We start from the raw sequence: 22,824 nt of genomic DNA, 5'->3' as shown, positions 1-22,824 counted from the left end.
TGTCTAAACTGTAGGCTTTCTTCGGCTCCTCCCACTACTGAAGACCCATACACGCAAGTGAACTATTGAAAGAAAGAGAGAGAGAAATGGGGGTTTAACGTCCACTCGACACAAACTAGGTCATTTCGGGACTAACATATGGTTAATTTTATTTCAATAATTCGCTGGCGCATAGGGGTCTTTAGCAGTGGGAGGACCCGGAGAAAACCCTGGACAGGCGACCCTACTCCTTGTCACGTACAACCGGGGATTCGAAACCACACCAGCTGACTCAATGACAGGTCTTATGATACAGCGCGCACGTGCTAACCATTCGGCCATCCAGCCCCCCTATTGAAATATAATTGAACCCTAGTTTGTGTCGAGTGGACATTAAACCCCATTCTCTCTCTCATTAGGTGAATGAGTAGTATGTTTTTTATTTTGTGACACATTAATTTCTAGTGTTCCAATATCATAATGGCTTTTAATTTGAAAGAAAGAGAGGGAAATGGGGTTTAACGTCCACTCGACACAAACTAGGTCATTTCGGGACTAACACATGGTTCAATTTTATTTCAATAATTCGCTTGCGCATAGGGGTCTTTAGCAGTGGGAAGACCTGGTGAAAACCCACAAGGTTGGACAGGCGACCCTTACTCTTTGTCACAAAAAAACGGGGAATCAAAACCTTATGATACAGTGCGAACGTGCTAACCATTCAGCCAACCAACCCCCTAATTTGAAAGAAATCACACGGATGATGCACAATTTTTTTTATTATAACAAAAAAAAATCTTTATATCTATGTCAATATCTCTGACTTCCTAAAATACATATATACATAGCAGACTATACACTAATGCTCATGACAAACTGCTAGGTAATCCTTGAAATTTGCCCTTATATGGTCAATGAAAATGATTTACAATAGAATGTGATATTTTACAATAAAAATATAAATACATACACATAATAATAAATAAACACATGATTCAATTTAATATTTTCAATTCACATGACTAAAACGTTTCAATATGATACAATTTCAAAATGTTCTTCACAGTTTAAAAGCTGACTGAAGAACAAGACTTGTTTCATATAAAGTCTTATATATAGCCACTATATAATATATACTTAAAACAGCGTAGTACTTAATTAACAATAGTAATAACTGTTAGCTCCTATATAAATGGTAACATCTATGAGATTGTAACACTTTCTTGAATCAGAAAATTTGTCTGGGTTCATCTGTACCAGTGACAGTAACTTTACACCTTCAAGATATCATTCAACAAAAAATATTGGAGAGTATTCCAACCATACAATCCAGATCTGTGGTTAGTTACATGAAAGAAGCATTTTTACAAATTACGTATGTATACTCAATTAGAGGTAATTATTATATATTGCACAAAATTTTAATCATGGAATTCATTTTAAAAATATTTACAAAAAATATGAATATATGGCACCATAAAACATAGACATCAGTTCTTTTAGCAAGTAAACAGTATCATGTCTGCATCATATTTTTTAACGTGTTTCAGGTTCGTTTTCAAATAATCAGTGGGAAAAATAGTAAACATTAAAAGTGAATGAAAAAGTCCAGATAAATAATTATGGAGAAAGGAAAGCGATTTAATGTTTCGTCAACACATAACATATAAAGAGGGAGGGGTAACTTACAAAGATAAGATATATTGTTAATTCCTCCCACTGGGAGTCGTCTACTTTTTATAATAAATTGCAAGGCAACAAAACATAGTATCATGATTGACGTCATCTGAGAACTCCATTCGTCCAGAGGAGCTAAGTCATCCGATCAGTCCACATTGGTTCTCACATATTTAGTCTTTTGCATGTAATGGGAACATTTACAAGACACTAGAGATAGGTTACCAAGTAGTGGTCTGAACAGTCCACAAGGCAAAATCTTTAGACTCTATAACATCACATCTGAAATTCAAAAAGCTTCCTCATTTCACAAATATGAAATATGCACTAAATTGCATACAGATCTGACGATAAATTTTGTCATTAGAGGGCCCACAAGATTATACAAAGTGAAACAAGGGCCATAACTCTACAAGTAATTAACAGAAATTGGTGTAATAGGTTTCTGCGTTTCAAATAATGCATATGAATTTCATATATATCAGATAATAACTTTAATCATTAGCGCATTCGTAAGGTTCTACAAAGAGAGGTAAACTGTAGAAGTAATAAATGGGTATTGTTGAAATTTCAATAAGATTCACTAATTAAGCTAATGCAGATGACTTGCATACAAATTGGATGATAAATCTTGTCACAAGTTTTTACAAAGTAATGCAGGAGTCATTAAACTAGAAGTAATTAAAATGCATAATGCACATAAATTTCATACAAATCAGATGATAACTTTTGTTGTTAGAATATTCAGAATGCTGTACAAACAAAACCCATGAAGTATCTATCAGAAATAATTAAAATTTAATTATACAAAATCAGATGATGACTTTAGCTGTTCCTGTCTGACATTGTTCTTAATCATTAGACTTACATGTACACACTGTGTTTAAATTTCAAGTGAATATGATTATAATAATTTAAGCCTCCAGATTCTTCAAATTGATCAAGGGCGATAACTCTGTAAGTAGTTATCAGAAAATGTCTATCAGATAAAACACAAGCCTCTACAGCCCTGTAGATAATGAACAGATCAGGGTAATGACAATATACTCATTGTATATGTGGGTGCATAATAATTCCAGTTGACAAGATTCAGACTTCAAATTAACATCTCTGATAACTAGAAGTATTGTTTAAATAAAAGTCATATAGTGTTTACACTGATATATGTGTAATTTTTTTATTTCTTGTAATTCCTCTCCAGTCTTGTCACAAACATTGTTATTAATTTAAATTCACAATTTTCACTATATTTTGTAGAATGACGATCCACATACTCCTTTAACAGTAAAAAATACAGAGTTGAAATTAATTTATTGTTAACAAGAACTGCTTTTAAAACCTCCCAACTCAGCAGACGTTATTTTGGGTCGATTGGATCCAAGGATTCCATTACGTTGTGTTGTAGTATAACGTTCTTTCAATTCATTTAATGCTTGTAATAACTTAGCATTGGCCGCGTCTACAGTTGTTATTCTTCGCTCCTGTGCCTCAATGACAGCTTGTTTTTCACTGACCACTCGTTGCATCTCAACTTGTTCCTTCTTTAACTCGTCTTCGATTAAAACCAATCTGATAAAAAAAATCAAACGGTAAGTTGCCAGGCAATACAACATACACTCACAGCAGCCTAGTCATCCGAGTACTCTACAAGGGTTGTCACATATTTATTGTTTTAAAAGACACTAAATACTGATCAAGTGTAACAACCCCCATGAAATAATTATCACAAATATTTAAAATTTGATTGACGTTTAGTTCTTCAAGCTTCTTACATGTATTATACAAAACATGTACCAGTAACAAACACCAATTTAGCTGTTCCAGTTATTGGAGAGTAATAGAAACAGAAATGTGGTTTAACATCCACTTGACACAAACTAGGTCATTTCGGGACTAACATTTTATTTCAATAATTCGCTTGCGCATAGGGGTCTCTAGCAGTGGGAGGAAACCAGAGGACCCGGAGAAAACCCACGAGGTTGAACTGGCAACCTTTCTCCTTGTCACGTACAACCACGGAATCGACACCACGCCAGTTGACAAAGTGACAGACCTTATGATACAAAAAGTTGCTTTACAAATTGCCCCCCTAAATATTGAACAACACTGCATTACTCACAGAAATAGATATATTTATATCACATTAATAATTGTGTCGCATTTGTGACAACGCCAATTTTGGCAAAATTTTGAACATTTTCCAAAACTACATAGCATTATGTCACAAAAATACCTACACAAGCCTTGCGCTACCTTTGTCTCACACAGCACCCACTGACCTCCACAAATGCCTATGCTGGGTGGCACAAAGGGTTACGGAGTATAGTGACACACTCAAATCGTTGAGTTTACATCCATGCCAATGTGCAGATGGATGTACTTTATTTTTATGCCCCAGCCAAACAACACTTGTTAGTGACGTGGGCACTAACTCTGACAAATGATGACCAGTTTGAAATTCATCAAGGTTTTTCTCAATGTAATCTAGAGGTTAGTGCCTTGACTGTTGGAATACCAAATTGCTCCACTTTAAAGAACGGGTTTACGTACCTGTGTATAATAGACTTCATCTGGTCATCTTTCTCTGCCTGTTGTAATCTCATCCTTTCCTCACTCTCTTGTAACCTTTGTTGCCATTCTCTTGCTACCTGATGGGTTGTCTCTTCATGTTCTGATAAACGAGCTTCTGCTTGTTCCAATACAATCTGGGCGTCAGCCAACTGTTGTCGTAAAACATGCACCTGTTGTTCGTACTGAAATATACATGTCAAAATATTTTAACACTTAGCAAATTCAGAGAGAGAGAGAGAGAGAGAGAGAGAGAGAGAGAGAGATGGTGCATACAGTAGTGGTTGTGATTACTTTATATGTTATGGACAGCTTGTAAATAACATCTAATACACTAAACAGGTTGTCAGCTTTCATGTCCTAATGGAAAAAGAGATTGTGACATGGATTGTTAAAGTGACAAGAGATTGTTGAACAACCAAAAAATACTTCACTTTATTCATTACAGGATGAACCACAGAAATACTAGATGTATCCATAGTCAGTAGTGAACATACACATTTTGTATAAGAATTAACATTATTAAAGGAGCTAAACCTTGCACTCAATATTTTCCCTAATATTTGAAATTAAAAGAATGAATCCGAATTCAGTATTGGTCCATTTCAATCAATGTTGATGTTGTTATCTTACTGTGAAGATATGAGATGCTAATATCCAATATTTAAAGGGGGACTTTTGTCAACTTAGCAACCAAAAGCAACTAATTTTAGTCAGTTGCCACTGTACATATGTCGATCATATCAGCAACTGAAAGCAACTGAATTCGGAGCGCTCATGACAACTCGGAACTTATAGCGATTACACTTCACACACGACTGTTAATTTATTATATTAATCACGTGATCAACAAAACGGCGAATACCTTAGATACAATGAATATAAGCAATGATTAGTTATTGTTTACCTCAATCTTAGTCTTTTCTTGTTCTTGTAATTTACGTTGAACCGAACTTATACCCATGTGAACTGAACTCAAGGGAGATAACCTTCTAGATGAACCACTGCTTGACAAGTTATCTTCCCCACTATGACATAATGATCCTGAACTTCCAGATCGTAGACGATTTGATTGGTTGTTTGCCTGTGTGATCAATGTGTCTGTCGAGGCACGACGTAAAGTATCCGAATAATTATGTTTTGACAAATAGCCAAAATCCATACTGTGTGACAGATGGTATGGTCGTGATCGGCCTTCAGAATGGTCGTGAGGCAGAGTGTCACGATGTCTCGACAATACACGGTCCATGCGTGGTGTGCTGTGCGAATGAGCAGGACTCGATCCTGTTTGCATCATTGAAAATTTGACTGAACTGCTAGAGGAGGAACACGATCTGCTGTTGCCGTAAACTGGCTGTTCTGTTAACGACTCACAACTAGAGGAACTTGATGATAACTGAGACAATTGGTGGAGAGGATTCTGGGATTTACCACAGTCGTTTTTAACGATTGGGTTTGGTTGTCTGACAGAGCTCGTTTCATCAGCACTATTTATTGAACTGTCACTTGATGCTTGATATGTGGATGATGATGGAGTTAGTGTGCGGCGACATGAAGATGACGAATTGCTGGTCAGCTGATGTGAGTACAGAGGATTAGAGAATTGAAGCGGATACGTGTAGCCCAGAGCTGGTGGTGACTTAGATGTTTCATGTGCTGTTCTATCCTCTTGCCCATTAGAGTCTATCGGGGAATTTGACTGGCTATAACTAAATGACTGATAACCAGAGGAAGCTATGGTTGAGAGTTGACCAATAGAAACTTGGCTTCCATGGGTGTTATGGTCCATTTCCATGGAGGAATTCTGAGCATCCTCATCCATAAAAGGAATTAAGTCTAAATATTCTCCTCCATTATTAACACTATCGGCCACACTGACCATTTGATTCCAAGACTGATTTACAAGATCTTCATCAATTTTCCTTGATCGTGCAGACACGTTCGACACCTCACTAGATCTCGGAGTGTAGGTTGCAGAACGAGAGTCAAATCTACTGGAAAGTTTCACAGGCTTAGCACTATAATCACGAGATTCTTTTAAGACGTCATTTTGTGACGATTGTCTGTTCAGCTGTTGAATGATAGGAAGGTCTTCTCCACACTGCTCTAACAAATCCCGTAAAGCTTTTGTGGGTGATGTAGCATTGTGGGAACTTGGTACATTGACTAGATTATCGTAGACTTGACTTTTACGATTATGTTTCATCGTTCGACCAATCGTAGGATCATCTATCGCAGCACTGATCTGAGATAAAATGGATTTTAACTTTGACAATTTTTTCACTGATTCCTGGAAATATAAAAGTATTATAATTGTTAAAAACTTGAATGTTTTCAATCAGGATTATCCAGGGATATAAACAGGTTTAAATAAAAGTGACAATCGTTATTTCATTCGGTTATATGTATAAATTTTAACAAAGAAGCATTTTCTACATTTTTGTCTTGACATAAATAAAGTTAAGTTATAAAGTCATGCTAACATTGATAATTTTGCTAATGCTAGGGTCAAATAATTTTGCTGGGACGGTGTTTTTCTTCCAACACTTCATCAAATACGAACTTCCAAGGGTTGTTTTAAGTGTTAACATGTATACCCCAGGTAGACCTCTATTTTAAATCACATACTGGTGAGGATCTTTTAATTTGTATGAACTAATAGGTGTCATCACACTATAAAAGGAAACATTAAATTTTTACCTCTGAAGCCTTGTCTAAGTTTTCTTGTAACATTGAATGTAAAATAGAGATTTCTCTCCCCATGTCTATAAATCCATCAAATTCTAAAAACTGATTTCCTCCATCTAAACTCTACAAAAAACAAATAAACATTTAAACAAACATTCTGACAGAGTTGAAAATCCATGTCACTGAAATCTTACTTCTATTTCATTTCAATACTATGAATTTCTATAATGTTCTTATGACATCCCGCAGTTTGCAGATTTCATCTCCTTATGAATTTTGGAGAAAATATGCTATGGTGTCAGAAAGTCAGATATTTTTTTAAAGTAACGGTGCATGATTTGCATATTTCGCAAACTATCAAATATCACACACCTTATTCCATGGTTATATATGCACTGAGATTGATTATTTAACATTTAATCAAAAAAACAAAATCACATTATCAAAAGCCAGTCCATTATGTAGATTTAGGAAAAAATAAAGATGGCAGTGGCCTTGTTATTATTTCATAACAATAAAAACTCTTGTATCTGGCAATCAACCTGCAGCAAATTGCAAAATTGTGGAAAGATGTTATTGACACATTTATATAGGTGGTAGCACTGATCAATAGAAAATCACAGCATTGAACCCTTTTGGGACTGATATTTCTATTAGAGATTCAACTTTTACAATATTTTGTATAGGATTCCTAAATCATTCAAATCATGTCCACAGACTTTAAATTCAACTTACTGATATTTGTTTGAGGAAGGTTTTCATACTATTTGATTCTCTTTCCACGAAACCATTTAGAAATGTCATATATTCTTCTTTACCACCACCAAATCTAGAAATCAAACAAACATTTATATAACAAGCCAACAGTAAGGGTGATATATCACCAGTATTAATTTCAAAATAACTAGGTGACATTCATTAATTATTTACACATTTGTGTTTTTATAAAGCATCTAGCAATCAAATTACCTACCACCCTTCTTAACTTAGATAGAGAATGATTTTTACCAAAATTAGACGTGGTATTGAATCACACAAGGTATCATTACTTATCCCAGTTAGCCTCAGCAGATGAGAGGGCGAAATGGTGTTTAATATCCATGTGACACAAACTAGATCATTTCTGGACTAACAAATAAATGGTTCAATTTTATTTCAATAATTCACTTGTGCATAGAGGTCTTTAGCTGTGAGAGGAAACCGGAGCACCTGGAGAAAACACATGAGGTTGGACAGGCTACCCTACTACTTGTCACGCTAACCACTTCAATGGCAAACCTTATCATCTAATATGCACACGTTAACCCCCACACATTAGCAGAAAATGATAATCATCAAATATAGTCAAGACATTCACTTAATGAACATCTATACCAAGTTTGGACATTCTACATCAAATAGAAGCCTTTTGTTCCAAAATGTATAAAAATGAAAACCTACTTTGTAAAGTTAGCAAGCGTTTGAATAGTTTTAGCTATCAACGTTAAATTTCTTGCCGCTCTTTCTTGTGGATATTCTGAATTAATAAAGATGAAAACATTTTACAAAGAAGAAAAACTGTAAATGAAAACAGCACAAGCATAGATGAATAAATGATTAACAAATATAAAACCTATTAATTTACAGTCATCTTCAGTCCGATATGGTTGTATACAAAAGGTGGGTTTATTTTATTGAGACTAACAACTGTTAAATGTTTATTTCCATGGCTACATCATTTTCAGTGTTGGGTGGCAGGAAGGAATTAAGTTGGATGCTGCAGGCTAACCTTATTTATTTTTCATCTACTAAAGGAACGTCTACATTCTTTGCTAATATAATAACTAAATATATTTCCTGTCAACCCTCTTATACAAATATACAACCATTGCAGCAAGCTTAAACATACATTATGCAAGAGCTAAATCTGCCTATTGCCGGTCTTTTTTTAGGCCTGAAATGTTATATCAACTATTAATTAGACATTTATCATGAAAAGACCTTATCAATTCTCGATGCCATCTTACACGGTAACCCAGGTATAATTTAATCTTGTGTATTTAGCATTAATTTCTTTCACATTCTTTCAATATCAAATCTTTGTTTGAAATTTCGTAAAAATCATTTAAAATTATCTAATTTGTACTGGTGTCAAGTTTGAAGCTGACCATTCAGTTTTGATAATGAGTGTCCAATTTACAAGCATTTAATTTCCTGGCCACTGTTCAAAAATGAATCATTATACACCAAAAAACATTTGGTTGTGTATTTTTAAACAGTGATCGAGAAATTAAATGCTTGTAAATTGGACACTCATTATGAAAACTGGATGGTCAGCTTTAAACTTGACGCAAAAACAAATTAGATGATTTTAAATGATTTTTACAAAATTTTCAAACAAAGATTTGATACTGAATGAAAGTGAAAGAAATTAAAGCTAAATACAAAAGATTAAATGATACGCGAGTTACATTATGTGTTGGATTTTCATTGGTTTTGAATCCGATCTGCTGCTCAATGCTCATTGATGATTAAATGCAAATATGGATAATCAAAACTATGTTTTTTTTTATCATACTAACTTTAGTAATGATGATCGAGGCTAGGCCTAAAATTCAATTGCTAATATCTTGGTTCAGAGTGGAGTAATTTGACTGAAATTTTCAGTATATTCCCTTTACATTATCTAGTTTTTAACTATTATAGTGAGAACTGCCAGCTCTTTATCTAATCTCTCATAATGCCCCTTTAATGTGATAAACTGAACATACCTTGTGTTAAATTAAATAGACTAGGTGATAAAATTGCTGGACACAGAAATCGTAAAAATATCGAAGCACTAATTAAATTATCACTGATATCTTCTTTACCATGATCTATACATCTCTCACGGAAACTAGAAAATACCTCTCTTAATTCACTGAAATATATTACAAGATAATTTATACAACAATATATTCAAAATATGAGAGTTATATCCATATTTATATATTGAAAACCTTTAATTTGATAATGGCTCTTGATATTGTTTTTCATGAATGAAAACTATTGATTTCATCATGTAAAATTTGGGTAGAAGATGGTCAATTCTCCATACAAGTTGCAAAACTTTCAAAACATTCAAGTATTTAATTGGAATTACTAAACAGCAAAAATATGAAGATTTAAATAGTTTTAAAAGTTTACATGTGTTAAACATTAGATATATTTACCTGGGAAAGTAACAGTAAGAATTCATAATTTTTGCCCATGCCATTTGACAATACATTTCAAGATTTTTCTGATGACATTGCAATGTAGCTATGTTACTGACTTTAGTTGGATCGACCTCACAATCATCGTGACATTCAATCAGGTTTCTCACATAATCTCCAATTGTATCATGAAGGAACTGAAATAATATAATTAACACAATATAGTTTCCACTACTAATATAACTGTTAGATAGTTTAAAGAGCAGGTTGGACATAAGGTGTTATCGTTATTTAAGAAGAAGCTATCAAATACAAGCCTAACCTGTCTATTGTCTTTCATTTATATGAGAAGTCCACACACCTACCAATATTTTGTAAGAAAAAAATATGGCTTTTACCTTTTCTCCGACTAGTTTCATGTAAGCTTCCATTGCTTTAGTAGCTAGGCTGTTACCTCGGAATGTTAAATGTTCGTTATCTGAAATGTATAAAATATACAATATTAATCGATCCACTGATTACACACTATCATTTGGAGATAGAGAGAGTGAGAATTGGGATTTTACCTCCACTCGACACAAACTAGGTCATTTTGGGACTAACACATGGTTCAATTTTATTTCAATAATTCGCTTGCACGTAGGGGTCTTTAGCAGTGGGAATAACTGAAGGACCTGGAGAAAACCCACGAGGTTGGAAAGACGACCCTACTCCTTGTCACGTACAACTGTGAATCGAAACCACGCTAGTTGACTCAATGACAGACTTTATGATACAGCGTGCACATGCTAACCAATCATCCATTCAACCCCCCAGCTGAGACAGAGAATAGAAAATTATACTTTTATTATAAGATATTAAATCCATCTGTAAGTTTAACATTACGTAATCAATGCCTAACAAGTCATCTTATTAAGTTAATAAATGGCTGTAACTTAGATACTGGTACTACTTTTACCAAATATTTAACATATTCTATAGGCAAGACTAGGCCAAAGGCACCTGTCACACACTTTCACTTTGTCAGACACAACGGGCATAACAGTCCAACATTTTGGTCATAAAGGCCAAACAAGATTCAAAATGGTTTACGTAATACTTGTATTCATTATCAATCCAAAGCTATTTATTTACATACATGTAGCAATGAGTACTACAAATACATTATATATTTACCTAATCTGTATATTTCTGTCATGACAACATCAGATAAGAATTGTTGAGCTAGACCTAATTTCTGCATGATATGTATCAACGTGGTTGCTATGTCTTCCTTGTCACGGACATTAACGATTGGTTCTAAACCTTCACATAATTTACAATAATCAGACTGTAAAAACTGAAATATAAATCATACTTATTATTGAATACTTCCAGCAAAAACATTCTCAAAATGTGTTTCAAATAGATAATAAGTTTATAAGTTCACTTTAATGCATAAATATAGTGGTGGCATGAAATCAACATAAAGTAATGTTATGTACATTTAAAATATAAGTTGTCAGGCAACAAATCAAACACCTATAAATGAGAGGTGGTAAAAGGCATTCTAAAACGAGACTAACATACGTTTATATCTTCTAGGAAAACCAAATAAAAATAAAGAGAGAGAGGAACCCAAAACCATTTGAATAACATAATTTGTGGTTGCGTTTTCTGAGGAAACATACGGAACGTTAAATGCTATAAAAGATGATTTTGTGATACTTATGACTTTGTTTTTATATCTTCTAGGGACATGTGTGCAATGGCATTTGCAGCATTCTTTCATCGAATCGAGGGTTCATTTTTATGTTTTATGTGTAGGATAGACTTCTTTTTTTGTCCCATCTGAATGACTAGTCAACATTTTCTCTGTCAACCATGGTGGTGTTACAATGTGAAAACCAGCATTGAAGTACTTACGTTGATAAAATCTGAGTAGAGGTCCAGTGGTAATATGTGAACTGTCTGATATCTGGCTTTTAATCGTATAATTGGTAAATCGGTCTTTGTATCTTTACCCGCTTTACCTACTGTTCCTGACATCGCTGTATACCTAAATATATCAAAACAAACCCTATTATATTAGCAAATCCTTTAGTGGCATTTATCGATAGGGAAGATTACAAAATTAGAAACAATTATATGGGAATAAATTATTGGTCTTTTAAACAGTAAACTATTCTACAACTCACGACAACCAGTAGACAGTAACAGTAAAGTTGACAGGAGGACCTTAATAAAGGTGTGCCTACTCTCCAAAAAATGTTAAATATTTTCCTGACACCACATAATCAGGACTAACATAGTGGTACAGAGAGGTGACCCTACTCCATGTAACATTGTTGGATGAAACCCTCTATGCATAATAATGATAGATCTTAGATCTGAACTGCATGCTTTAGATAATTCATTTCCTAGGTTCCCATGAAGAATAATTTATTTATTAAAACTCACCATTTTTCCACATATTGTCTGTTACCTATTTCAGCTATAGGAATATTAATATAACCTGAAATCACAATATGTTTTATTCAATAAACCCCAATAACATATTATTCATTTATTCAATAATATATTATTCATTTATTCAATAATATCTTGTCAACATAATACATCACCATTTTGGGATTACTATGGTCATATTACTGTTTCTTTAGGATATATGGGTGTCCCATTACTAATGAGATATGGGTGAACTGTTTGTTACTATTATGGATGAACTGTCTCATTTTTGATAAGAAATGAAATGAAATGGGGTTTAAAGTCCTACTGTTTTGCTCCTAAACTGGGCTAATAAAGACGGGAGGGAAATTTTGCCCGGGCAGCGGCGCTACGGCCTACACTTATATCGAATTCCAACTGCCAAGGGATCTTTTATGTGCACGCCAATTTGTACACAGGACCTCGGTTTTTCGTCCCATCCGAACGACTAGACAGCTGTCCTTGTCAGGCCCTCCACCTTGCATCACTGACAGAAGGAAACCACGCCGGAAAATCTGAATGAACTTTCTCGGCCAATGCTGGGATCGAACACCCGACCTCCATGCTAGTGAGCCAGCGTCTTACCCACTTAGCCACGTGATCCCCCATTTTTGATAAGATACATGTAATGGGTGAATTATCTCATTACTAGCAAGATATATGGGTGAATTTTCCCATTACAAACACGATACATGGATTGATTGTCCCCAGAAGGTTTGGAAAAATGGAATGCCGCAGATGTATGAAATGAATATTTTGAAATGAATAATGATTAAAGCTCACTTGAAGAAAATATTTGTTTTGAAAGCTATAAATACAGATTTTGTTAAAATTGCAAATGGTATTAGGCATCAAATGGTGAAAATTGAATAATAATTGACACTTTCCAATTCTGTATAAGATGAAGGTGGTCCCACACAAAGTCAAATCTTGACAAGATCATGCACAAATCTAGAGTAGCAGTAGCAGATGTTTTTTAGGTGATAATCCAAGATCCCTTATAAATTAGTAAATAAATATTGCAAAGCTTTTCACAGTTACGGAAACTGGATAACTACATCATCAATAGTCTGACAGTATATCTTACATTAGACAAATGGCCTCTGTTTTCGTTTGTTAGTCATTGATAACTTCACGTCTTTGACACAACCTTCCATTTCCTGACAGACATGTAACCGATTTTAGAATGGCGAAGGGAAGATCTATTCTACAATTAAATTACCTACCTAATAAGGTATTTTTATCTTTTTTCTTCTTTCTGTCTGCTTCCCGGAATAAATTAACAGTTATCACATCAACAGGTGGTAGATTACTATAATATACAATCATAAACTTTATCATAAACAGCAAATATTTTATGACATGGTAATTCTTTTAGTTGTAATTATGGTTCATATAAAAACAAAACCCTATCTGGAATACTTTTCAAAATTAACAAGACAAGGTACAAAATATTTCTTCCACAAGACAATTAACTAATTATCACAAACTGATCATCCGATGTGTGGGACAGAAACCAACTGTTACAAATCTTCCTGTATTTATGTTAAAGACACCTGATATATTTAAAGGTTTTCGATGAGTTGGTCGAATGCTAATAAAATAGTTTTTAATCTGATGTGATCTGAATATGCCACTTTAAATATCAGATTATGGAAAATGTCAATTTCCAATCAGTGTGTCTTGGTAAATAGTTTATTATTACTTACCTAAATTCAAAATGTTCTCCCCAAAATAACATCTCAGATTTCATCTTGGTTGATGTTCTCGCATATAATGTTTTATCTAAATATATTTCACAGAAATACCTGAAAAAAAAAACAACACAGAAATTATTCATATGTGTCTCAAATGTAAACCTGCGGTTGCCAGGCAAGATACTACCACATTTTGCAAGAGATGGATAGAGAATGAGCTAAAAAAAATCAAAAGCGATTTTTCATAATCCAGAAAGTTATGGTCTGAAATGCGCTAATATCGAAAGGGACTGAGATCTTTGGGATAAAAAGATACATTTTAAGTTTCATCAAAATCAGATAAAAATTGTGCCCTCTAGAGGGTTCACAACTTTCATATTACATACTTTTACACAATTTGCATACAAAGAGCGACCATTTAGTCAGGGAGTTTCGTTTTGATTTTCTCGAAAATTCGAATTCAACCGTCATTATGGTGGAATGGTGATATATTTAAACAGTTTTTAAAATCGGATAAAAATTGTGACTTCTAGAGAATCCACAAGCTAAAAAACACGATTTTCGTATAGTCAGGGGCCATAATCCAGAAAGTTACGGTCTGATATGCGCAAATATCGAAAGGAACCAAGATCTTTGGGTTATAAACATACATTTCAAGTTTCATCAAGACCAGATTGTGACTTGTAGAGGGTCCACATGAAAATGTGGGACGCATAAAAATATCCGTGACAGGAAACTGGAGGACCCAGAGAAAACCCATGAGGTTGGACAGGTGACACTATTTCTTGTCACGTACAAGTGACGAACCGAAAACCACACTACTTAAATCTATGACAGATCTTATGTTCTAAAGCACACACATAAACCATTTGGCCATTAAACCCCTGAATGACTAGCTTGAGTAATCCCTGTTAGAAGAATAAATAAAAACTTGTTATTATGTTTTGTTTTTTACTTTGATGTTGTAAGAATTATTTACTGAGTAAAGCCGGGACCCGTACATCTGAGTGTTGTTTGATGTAGTCGTTAAATAAATTCTAGATTACTTGTCTTGTTTCTCACTGTAGTTATAAGCTAATAAACTTCAAATATTTTCTTTGAAATTTATTTGTAAAAACATTATCACATTTAGTGTATTTTTTTTTATAAACTTATGTGTGAACTTGTGATATAAATGAGATGTGTTGTTACTTAGATATGTGTTATTTTGCCTGGACAGCAGCATTACCTCCTACTTTTCATGTATTCCAACTGCTGAGGGTTCATTTTACATGTACATTAATAGAACGTGTACATGGGTGGACCTTAGTTTTTGGCGCAAGAAGCCAGCTTGAAACATTACAAAATAAAAATACAATTATTTAGTAGCTTTAGTACATTCTTCATATAAGAAGTTGTGTCGTGTGTAATAGATGGAACTACTTAAAGCTCTATGGAGGAATATTTTACATTTGGATTATAGAATCTTCTTATAAAATTTAAAACCCTAACAATAACGGTTAAATACAGAGTTTTAGATAATACACAGTCAAAAGTACTCGGACTAAAATAAGATTATTTAATTAAACCGATTAATTCTCACTTTTGACCCCTATTTTTTTATTACTATACACATAGGCCATTTACTTGGCTTTCTACTAAATTTCACATAAATGGTTACTCCTAAAGGTATTTTCCTTCAATGTGCCTACACTTATTATTCATGTAGCACATAGCTGATCATGACTCACTCCAGTATTAGTATTATAAGGGAAATAATTTTCTTATCATTAGTTCGTTTTTCATTTTGAGTTAAGTCTGTATCACTATAGGCCCGGGACTATACAGAACAGTGGATGCTTACGGCTAGCCCCCAGATCCATTCACTTGATCTGATGTGTACATTTGTTGTTTGTGATGTCTGTATATTGTGTCTTGTCTGTAGATTTGTATATTTGTTTGTCTGTGGTGCAGTCCCCCTGCACTTACTACTAGGTTACAACCATTTTAAGTTTACATTGGTTTCAGTTGATTTTGTTCTTTCCACTGCCATCATTTTCTCTCTTAGACAAATAAAATATAGTAATAATAATTGTGCTATCTTTTTCGTACCCCCTTTAGGTTTTTACCCAGATGTGCTAAATTACATAATAACAACAGGATTTACATTAAAATAGTATATTTTTTTATATTTTTGAAGTATATCTGAACAATCTAGCTTTAACAGCTACATTCAATATATCATTTCATGTCTTTAGTATCAATATAATAATATATATCAATGTAGGCGATATCATTTTGAGATATATGTAACTATTTTTTTATTTAACTCACCGTTTTTTAGAAGATACATTTTTAGCTTCCACCAACCAGAGTTTTAAAGAATTATCTGTACGCCGACAATGTTCCTGATTTGGTTTCACCGTTTTTCGTAAACTGAAATGAAGATACAAATAAACAAATTTTAAATTATGTTACAAATCGCATCTGCGTGTATATATTAGCTATAATGCAGTCCACATGAGCATAGTTCCAATTAAATTGTTGAAAACTGGGTCAATTATACTATTCAAAAAAAGTAGGGGATATTTGATTTTTAAGTGTTATTAAAGTCACCTAATGAAACTGACGAAGAAACAAATGACAAAATGAAATGAAGTTCCCATTCATCGATTTATTCCAAATGATCGTTAGACTAAGTAAGGCACAGACTGACCATTATAAGGGTAAAATGATACCCGGGGTCAAACAGCAAAGTTACCACAGCATCACAACCAAGTCAGTAACGGGTAAATCCTCCTATGTTTGCCAAACAAGCATTGATCCGACGTGGCATACTCCTAATGAGACGTCTAAGGTCATTTTGGTCCAGATTGTCCCATTCCTGTTGCAACGCAGCAGCAAGTTCTTGGACATTGGCAGGACGTTGTTGACGTTGACGTAACCTCTGTCCAAGCATGTCCCAGACATGCTCGATGGGGGAGAGGTCGGGACTCAGTGCTGGCCAAGGTAATGTGGTGATGTTCTGTTGTTGGAGGTAACCTGTAACGATCCTGGCCCTGTGACATCTTGCGTTGTCATCCTGGAAGATGAAACGGCGGCCATGACGTCGTGCGAACGGCACAACATGGACTGCCAAGATGTTGTCCCGGTAGTACTGGCCTGTAACACGCCCTGCAACAACATGTAAAGCCGTTCTTCCAGCAACTGTGATGCCTCCCCACACCATAACAGAACCACCCCCAAATCGATCATGTCTGATGACGTTAACGTCTTGGAAGCGCTCGTTTTGACGACGCCACACCCTCCTACGTCTGTCCAAAAAATCAACAGTGAACCTTGACTCATCTGAAAACATCACATTGCTCCAGCGTCGATTATCCCAGTGTTGACGATCCCTACACCAACGACGTCTTGCCTGAATGTGATGATCTCTCAAACAAGGGATCACGCGAGGACGTCGGGCGCGAAGGTGACCCCTATGCAGTCGATTCTGAATCGTCTGGCCACTCACTCTCACACCAGTGTCTGTTTGAAGACGAGCGCTGGTCTGATTTGCTGTGATGACACGATTTCTCAAGGCCAAGGTACGGATAAATCGATCCTGGGCTTGAGTTGTCGCCCTTGGTCGACCTGAGCGTGGTCTGTCCTGTACAGATTGTGTATCACGGTATCTGGACCATAGCCTGCTTATGACAGACTGAGAAACATTCATCGTCCGCGCCACAACCGCCTGTGTTGTGCCGATCTGTAGTATGCCAAGGGCACGTAACCTTTCATTTTGGGTAAGCCGACGCATATCAAAATTTGTTTTCTGGTCACTAAAACAATTAAACTGATGTTTCCACCCTGGAATTCAATGCCACAATGACTGTAACATTTAAAGTCAGAGTCGTGCAAATCTTGGGTTGGACCCCCATGATGATCCCAAGCATCACCTGCATTCCATGCGGTAGCTATTGGTGCGTTTGGGCGTCACATGTAACTGGAAATGTTTCTTGTTAGGTTCTATAGTGACTTTTTTCGTAGTCATTTGCATATTTTAGTATTATGCCCTCAAAATCAAATATCCCCTACTTTTTTTGAATAGTATATATGTACCAGTAGGCCTTTTAACTGGATCAAGTACATTTGGTAATGAATAAAGCAGTAAAGTGTCAACGAAAGTATATTGGTAAGTATTGAAAGATCTATTGATAATCAAGAAAACCTACATTCTTTACGAGGTGTGAATGGAAATATCTCTGTATTCTGTAACCTCATTTATACTACTAAAACAGTACTTAGTCTTGGACCTGCAACCATTCTGTTGAACTGTCAATCCAAGATTGAGTACAGTTTGATTTAGATAGAGTCTAGTCTGGCCCAGTTATTTCAGTACATTTGTACATGCATTTAGTCACAATAATCATATTTCAGATATGACCTAAGGGGTTTTGGGAAATAGAGAGGGTCATACTTCAGTTATATCTATACAGGGAGTAGGGACTCTGATTGAAATCTTGATATGTGATGTTTTCTGAGATGGACATTAATTGACAAATTTTGAAGATGATTGAAGTTATCATATTGACATGAGTATTAATATATCATCAGTATAAACAAGCCAACAGTGAGGCTGATGTCCCCCGCCGAAATTGCAAAATAAATAGATGACACATATTAATTAATCGCACATTTATTTTTTTCACTAAGTTTCATCACTCTCTATCAGATAGAATCAAGATTATGTTGTCCCAAACCATCGACAAATGAAATCGATTAGCTCTGCTTAGCTTCAGCTCGAAATGTTAATTATTGAACTCAGTCAAGACATTCACCTAATGAACATCTACATATACATCAAGTTTAAACATTCACCTAATAGACACCTATGCCAAGTTTGAACATTCTACCTCAATTAGAAGGAGAGTTATTGTGTTCCAAAGTTTCTACCAATCAAATTGCTTATCACTCTGCTTACCCTCAGCAAAAAATGTTCATTATCGAACTTAGTTAAGGTATTCATATAATAAATCTATACACCAAGTTTCATCAATCTCACTTAATTAGAACTAAAGTTATCGTGTCCCAAAGCATCAACCAATCAAATTGCTTATCTCTGCTTACCCTAAGCGGAAAATGCTCATCTTCGAACTCCATCAAGGCATTGACCTAATCAACACATACACCAAGTTTGAACATTCTAGCTCAATTAGGAAGAGAGTTATCGTGCCCCAAAGTATCAACCAATCAAATTGCTTATCTCTGCTTACCCTAAGCGGAAAATGCTCATCTTCGAACTCCATCAAGGCATTGACCTAATAAACACATACACCAAGTTTGAACATTCTAGCTCAATTAGGAAGAGAGTTATTGTGTCCCAAAAAGTGTGACGGACAGACAGACGGACAGACAGACGGACGGACAGACGGACAGACAGACGGACAGACAGACAGACAGACAGACGGACAGACAGACGGACGAACCCATTTTAATAGTCCCCTGCTTTCTTCGAAAGGCGGGGGACAATAATACAACTCTACTTCATACTATCATTAACTGTCATATGTCAACTCATAGTTTCACTTTTATCTCAATCAGTTCTTAATTTTACTTTATATAATTATTAATAACTGAACAATATGTATTTGACAACAAATATATTTTGAGGATAATTATGTCTGTTCAAGTGATGCTATATCCATCTGCTCTTCAAACAATAAAAGCCAACAGTTGTATATTTCAACATCAAAACTTTATATAAAACTCTTGACTTCAATATGGATGACAGTAAAACAACAGTTTTAGTGAATCATATTAAAATTTTCTTTTGGTTTATTTTTTTAGATTATTTCCCTGCATTGAGATTTAGTTAAATCTCTATCATCACGATGTTCTACTAGAAAAAGTAAATGAAAACATAAGAATTACCTGTCAAGCCATTTGTCTCGTTCCTCTGATGTACGACACGATATATATTTACTACCATGATGTGTTGAGACTTGAAAACAATGGTCGTGTCCCAATACGCTTGTATGTAAGGGCTTTATGTGAATATCTGGGGATGAGAGGTCTATTGAATGCATACTGGCAGGACTGGTTAACAAGGACTCATGAGACCTGGATGTTCTAATCCTCGAACTGATTAAAGACCTGAAAAATAAAAAATTCACAAAATCAATATTTTGTTAAAATAAAAATATTCTGTCATTCGCTCAACAGAAAATCAGCATGAAAACTCAGATTAACAGGCTTTCATATGTAAAAACAGATTTCCCCATCTTAATATTTCACTTCATGCCAAAAAGAACAACATTTCAAAATCATTCCTAACCCTAAGATAATATCTGTAGTTATTTTTAGTTTTGATATTGTAATGTTTGTCTCCATATTCTCCATAAGACAGTGTTAACTTAGATATTCAGTGACCACCACATTGCAGCTAGTTCAGTGATTTACTGGAAATCAACCAACTACCGATACTAACTTAACAAAGGCTTGAAATTAACAGTATATTAGCAGTTGTTACATCTTTAGCACTCATTTGTCCCAATTTGTAATTATTTATTTAGTCTGTATGTATGTAGAGATATGATCAATATTGTTAAATCCAATTCAATAGTATATTGACAGTTTGTTGACACCAAAAACACAGCATTATTATATTATATAAATACCACAGGTAATACAGTTACCAATTTATTAACATGCTCATCATCACATATTATTTAGGTTGCACATGGAGTTGTTTAATAAGTATTAACTTGTGAAGTCAAGTATAAAATCTCATCAGCCCATCTAAAATATCTGTAGGAGGAGTAGATTTCAGTAGGAGTAGGAGTAGGCCATTTTGGGGAAAATGGGCTGGTTTGCCAGAGTCTCTTGCACAGAGTCTATTCCCATGAGGAAACTCCTGCATACCATAGCAACATTGCTCAGTATATACCAGTAAGTAAAAAGTGAACATCTTACATTACATGTAAATGATGATGATCACTGCCTGTCTTTAGGTACTTTATTTCGGAAATAAGAATTTTGAGATCATGCGGGCGAATTTTCCTTTGTGTGTAGAATCTCGCTTCAAGAGGGGGTGGCGCGGGCCAATTTGATTTCCTAATGCTGGGTGGGATGATTTTTTGATTATTAAAATCAGTCAAAAACTTGCAAATAAGTTATAATCGCAAATATATAGCGATAAACATTTCAGCCGGGTGAAAAAATAAAGGGAGATACCAGAGACTTATATTACTGGAATCGGATTGACTTCCCATTCAGAAATTTCAGAAAAAATGATCAAGCCATTTAAAAACGGGAAAGATCAGAAAATGAAATGAAAATTATGATAAAATATCAAAAATAAAGTGAGATAACTTTGAATGAAAATGAAATGAAAATTGTGATAAGATATCAAAAATAAAGTGAGATGACTTTGAAAACTTTGATCCTTACTTTCTCCAAGGGGAAATTTCTAATGACATCAATCGAGTCGAATCCATCAGATCTATTTACATTTCAAATTTCATAAACCAGCAGTTGCCAGTCAAGATACGCCCACATTTTGCAAGAGATGGATAGGGGTCATAATCCAGGAATTATGGTGTAATAGTGATATATTCAAACAGTTTTTAAATTGTGACCTCTAGAGGGACCACAAGCTAAAAATGTGATTTTTCGTACAATCAGGGCCCATAATTCAGGAAGTTACAATCAGATATGCGCGATTATCGAAATGAACCTAGATCTTTGTGATATAAACATAAATTGTGGCCTGTAGAGGCTCCACAACCTTGATATACCATATTTTTACACTATTTGCGAACGGGGGGCGGCCATTTTGCCCGGCAGTTTTCGTCCGATTTTCATCAAATTCAAACTCAACCAACATTATGGTGTAACGGTGATATATTTAAACCCTTTTTTAAAAATCAGATAGATAATATTTGTGACCTCTAGAGGTACCACAAGCTAACACGATTTTTCATACAATCAGGGGCCATAATTCAGAACATTATGATCCGATCTGCACAAATATCAAAATGAACCAAGATCTTTGGGTTGTAAAGATGCATTTCTAGAGGTCAAAGTTTCACAAAGATTGTATGGTTAGATTCTGAGATATAAGCTTGGCAGGAAAAGAAAAAAAATAAAATAATAATAATCTTAACAAAAACAATAAGCTTTCATATGAAATAACAATAACCTGTCTTACATTTTGCCCTTTTTAAAGAGAAATACAGTTTTAACTGTATTTCTCTTTAAAAAGGGAAAGTTAAAAAAGAAGTTAAATTTGCAGATAGTAGAGAAATAATTACAAAAGAATATTCACAGAAATGGACATAAAGAAGGATTTTAAATGAGTTACATTCAGGGATAATTACTTTAGTTGACCATGTTTAACCCCTTTAATGACAAAAGTAAAGCCTCATTTATAAAGGTAATGTTGTGTGACTGCAAGGTATCATTATACGTCCTACATACAGTGATTATCAAATATACAGCTGTAAACAAACTGATCTAAATCATCTACCAGTACTCGTTAATTTTTACTAAGTTTAATTTCTGCCACTTACAGAGTTTTAAGAAACATAATAAATGTTTTGTCATACTGTTCTCGT

At 34.6% G+C, this 22,824-nt stretch overlaps 1 protein-coding gene across 10 annotated transcripts in view; it reads right to left on the bottom strand.

The window, feature by feature from the left end:
* Positions 1–740: 740 nt before the first annotated feature.
* The window catches only part of LOC126831050 (ras GTPase-activating protein nGAP), a 152,754-nt gene continuing 130,670 nt past the window's right edge, over positions 741–22,824 (bottom strand). For all 10 annotated transcript variants that reach the window (XM_050561658.2, XM_050561665.2, XM_050561683.2 and 7 more), the window contains 16 exons: positions 20,141–20,362; positions 16,562–16,663; positions 14,261–14,359; positions 13,778–13,863; positions 12,525–12,579; positions 11,991–12,123; positions 11,262–11,424; positions 10,484–10,563; positions 10,104–10,282; positions 9,663–9,811; positions 8,353–8,428; positions 7,648–7,741; positions 6,925–7,035; positions 5,132–6,514; positions 4,207–4,409; positions 741–3,225 (listed from right to left, as the gene is read on the bottom strand). In XM_050561658.2, coding sequence (XP_050417615.1) covers positions 2,973–3,225; positions 4,207–4,409; positions 5,132–6,514; positions 6,925–7,035; positions 7,648–7,741; positions 8,353–8,428; positions 9,663–9,811; positions 10,104–10,282; positions 10,484–10,563; positions 11,262–11,424; positions 11,991–12,123; positions 12,525–12,579; positions 13,778–13,863; positions 14,261–14,359; positions 16,562–16,663; positions 20,141–20,362 — 3,388 coding nt within the window. In that variant the 3' untranslated portion in view covers positions 741–2,972. The remainder of the gene's footprint in view (positions 3,226–4,206; positions 4,410–5,131; positions 6,515–6,924; positions 7,036–7,647; positions 7,742–8,352; positions 8,429–9,662; positions 9,812–10,103; positions 10,283–10,483; positions 10,564–11,261; positions 11,425–11,990; positions 12,124–12,524; positions 12,580–13,777; positions 13,864–14,260; positions 14,360–16,561; positions 16,664–20,140; positions 20,363–22,824) is intronic.

This window comes from Patella vulgata, chromosome 1 (assembly GCF_932274485.2).
Source record: "Patella vulgata chromosome 1, xgPatVulg1.2, whole genome shotgun sequence".
NCBI lineage: Eukaryota > Metazoa > Mollusca > Gastropoda > Patellidae > Patella > Patella vulgata.
The sequence above is the reverse complement of the archived record's forward strand: the minus strand, read 5'-3'. Positions and strand labels throughout refer to the sequence as shown.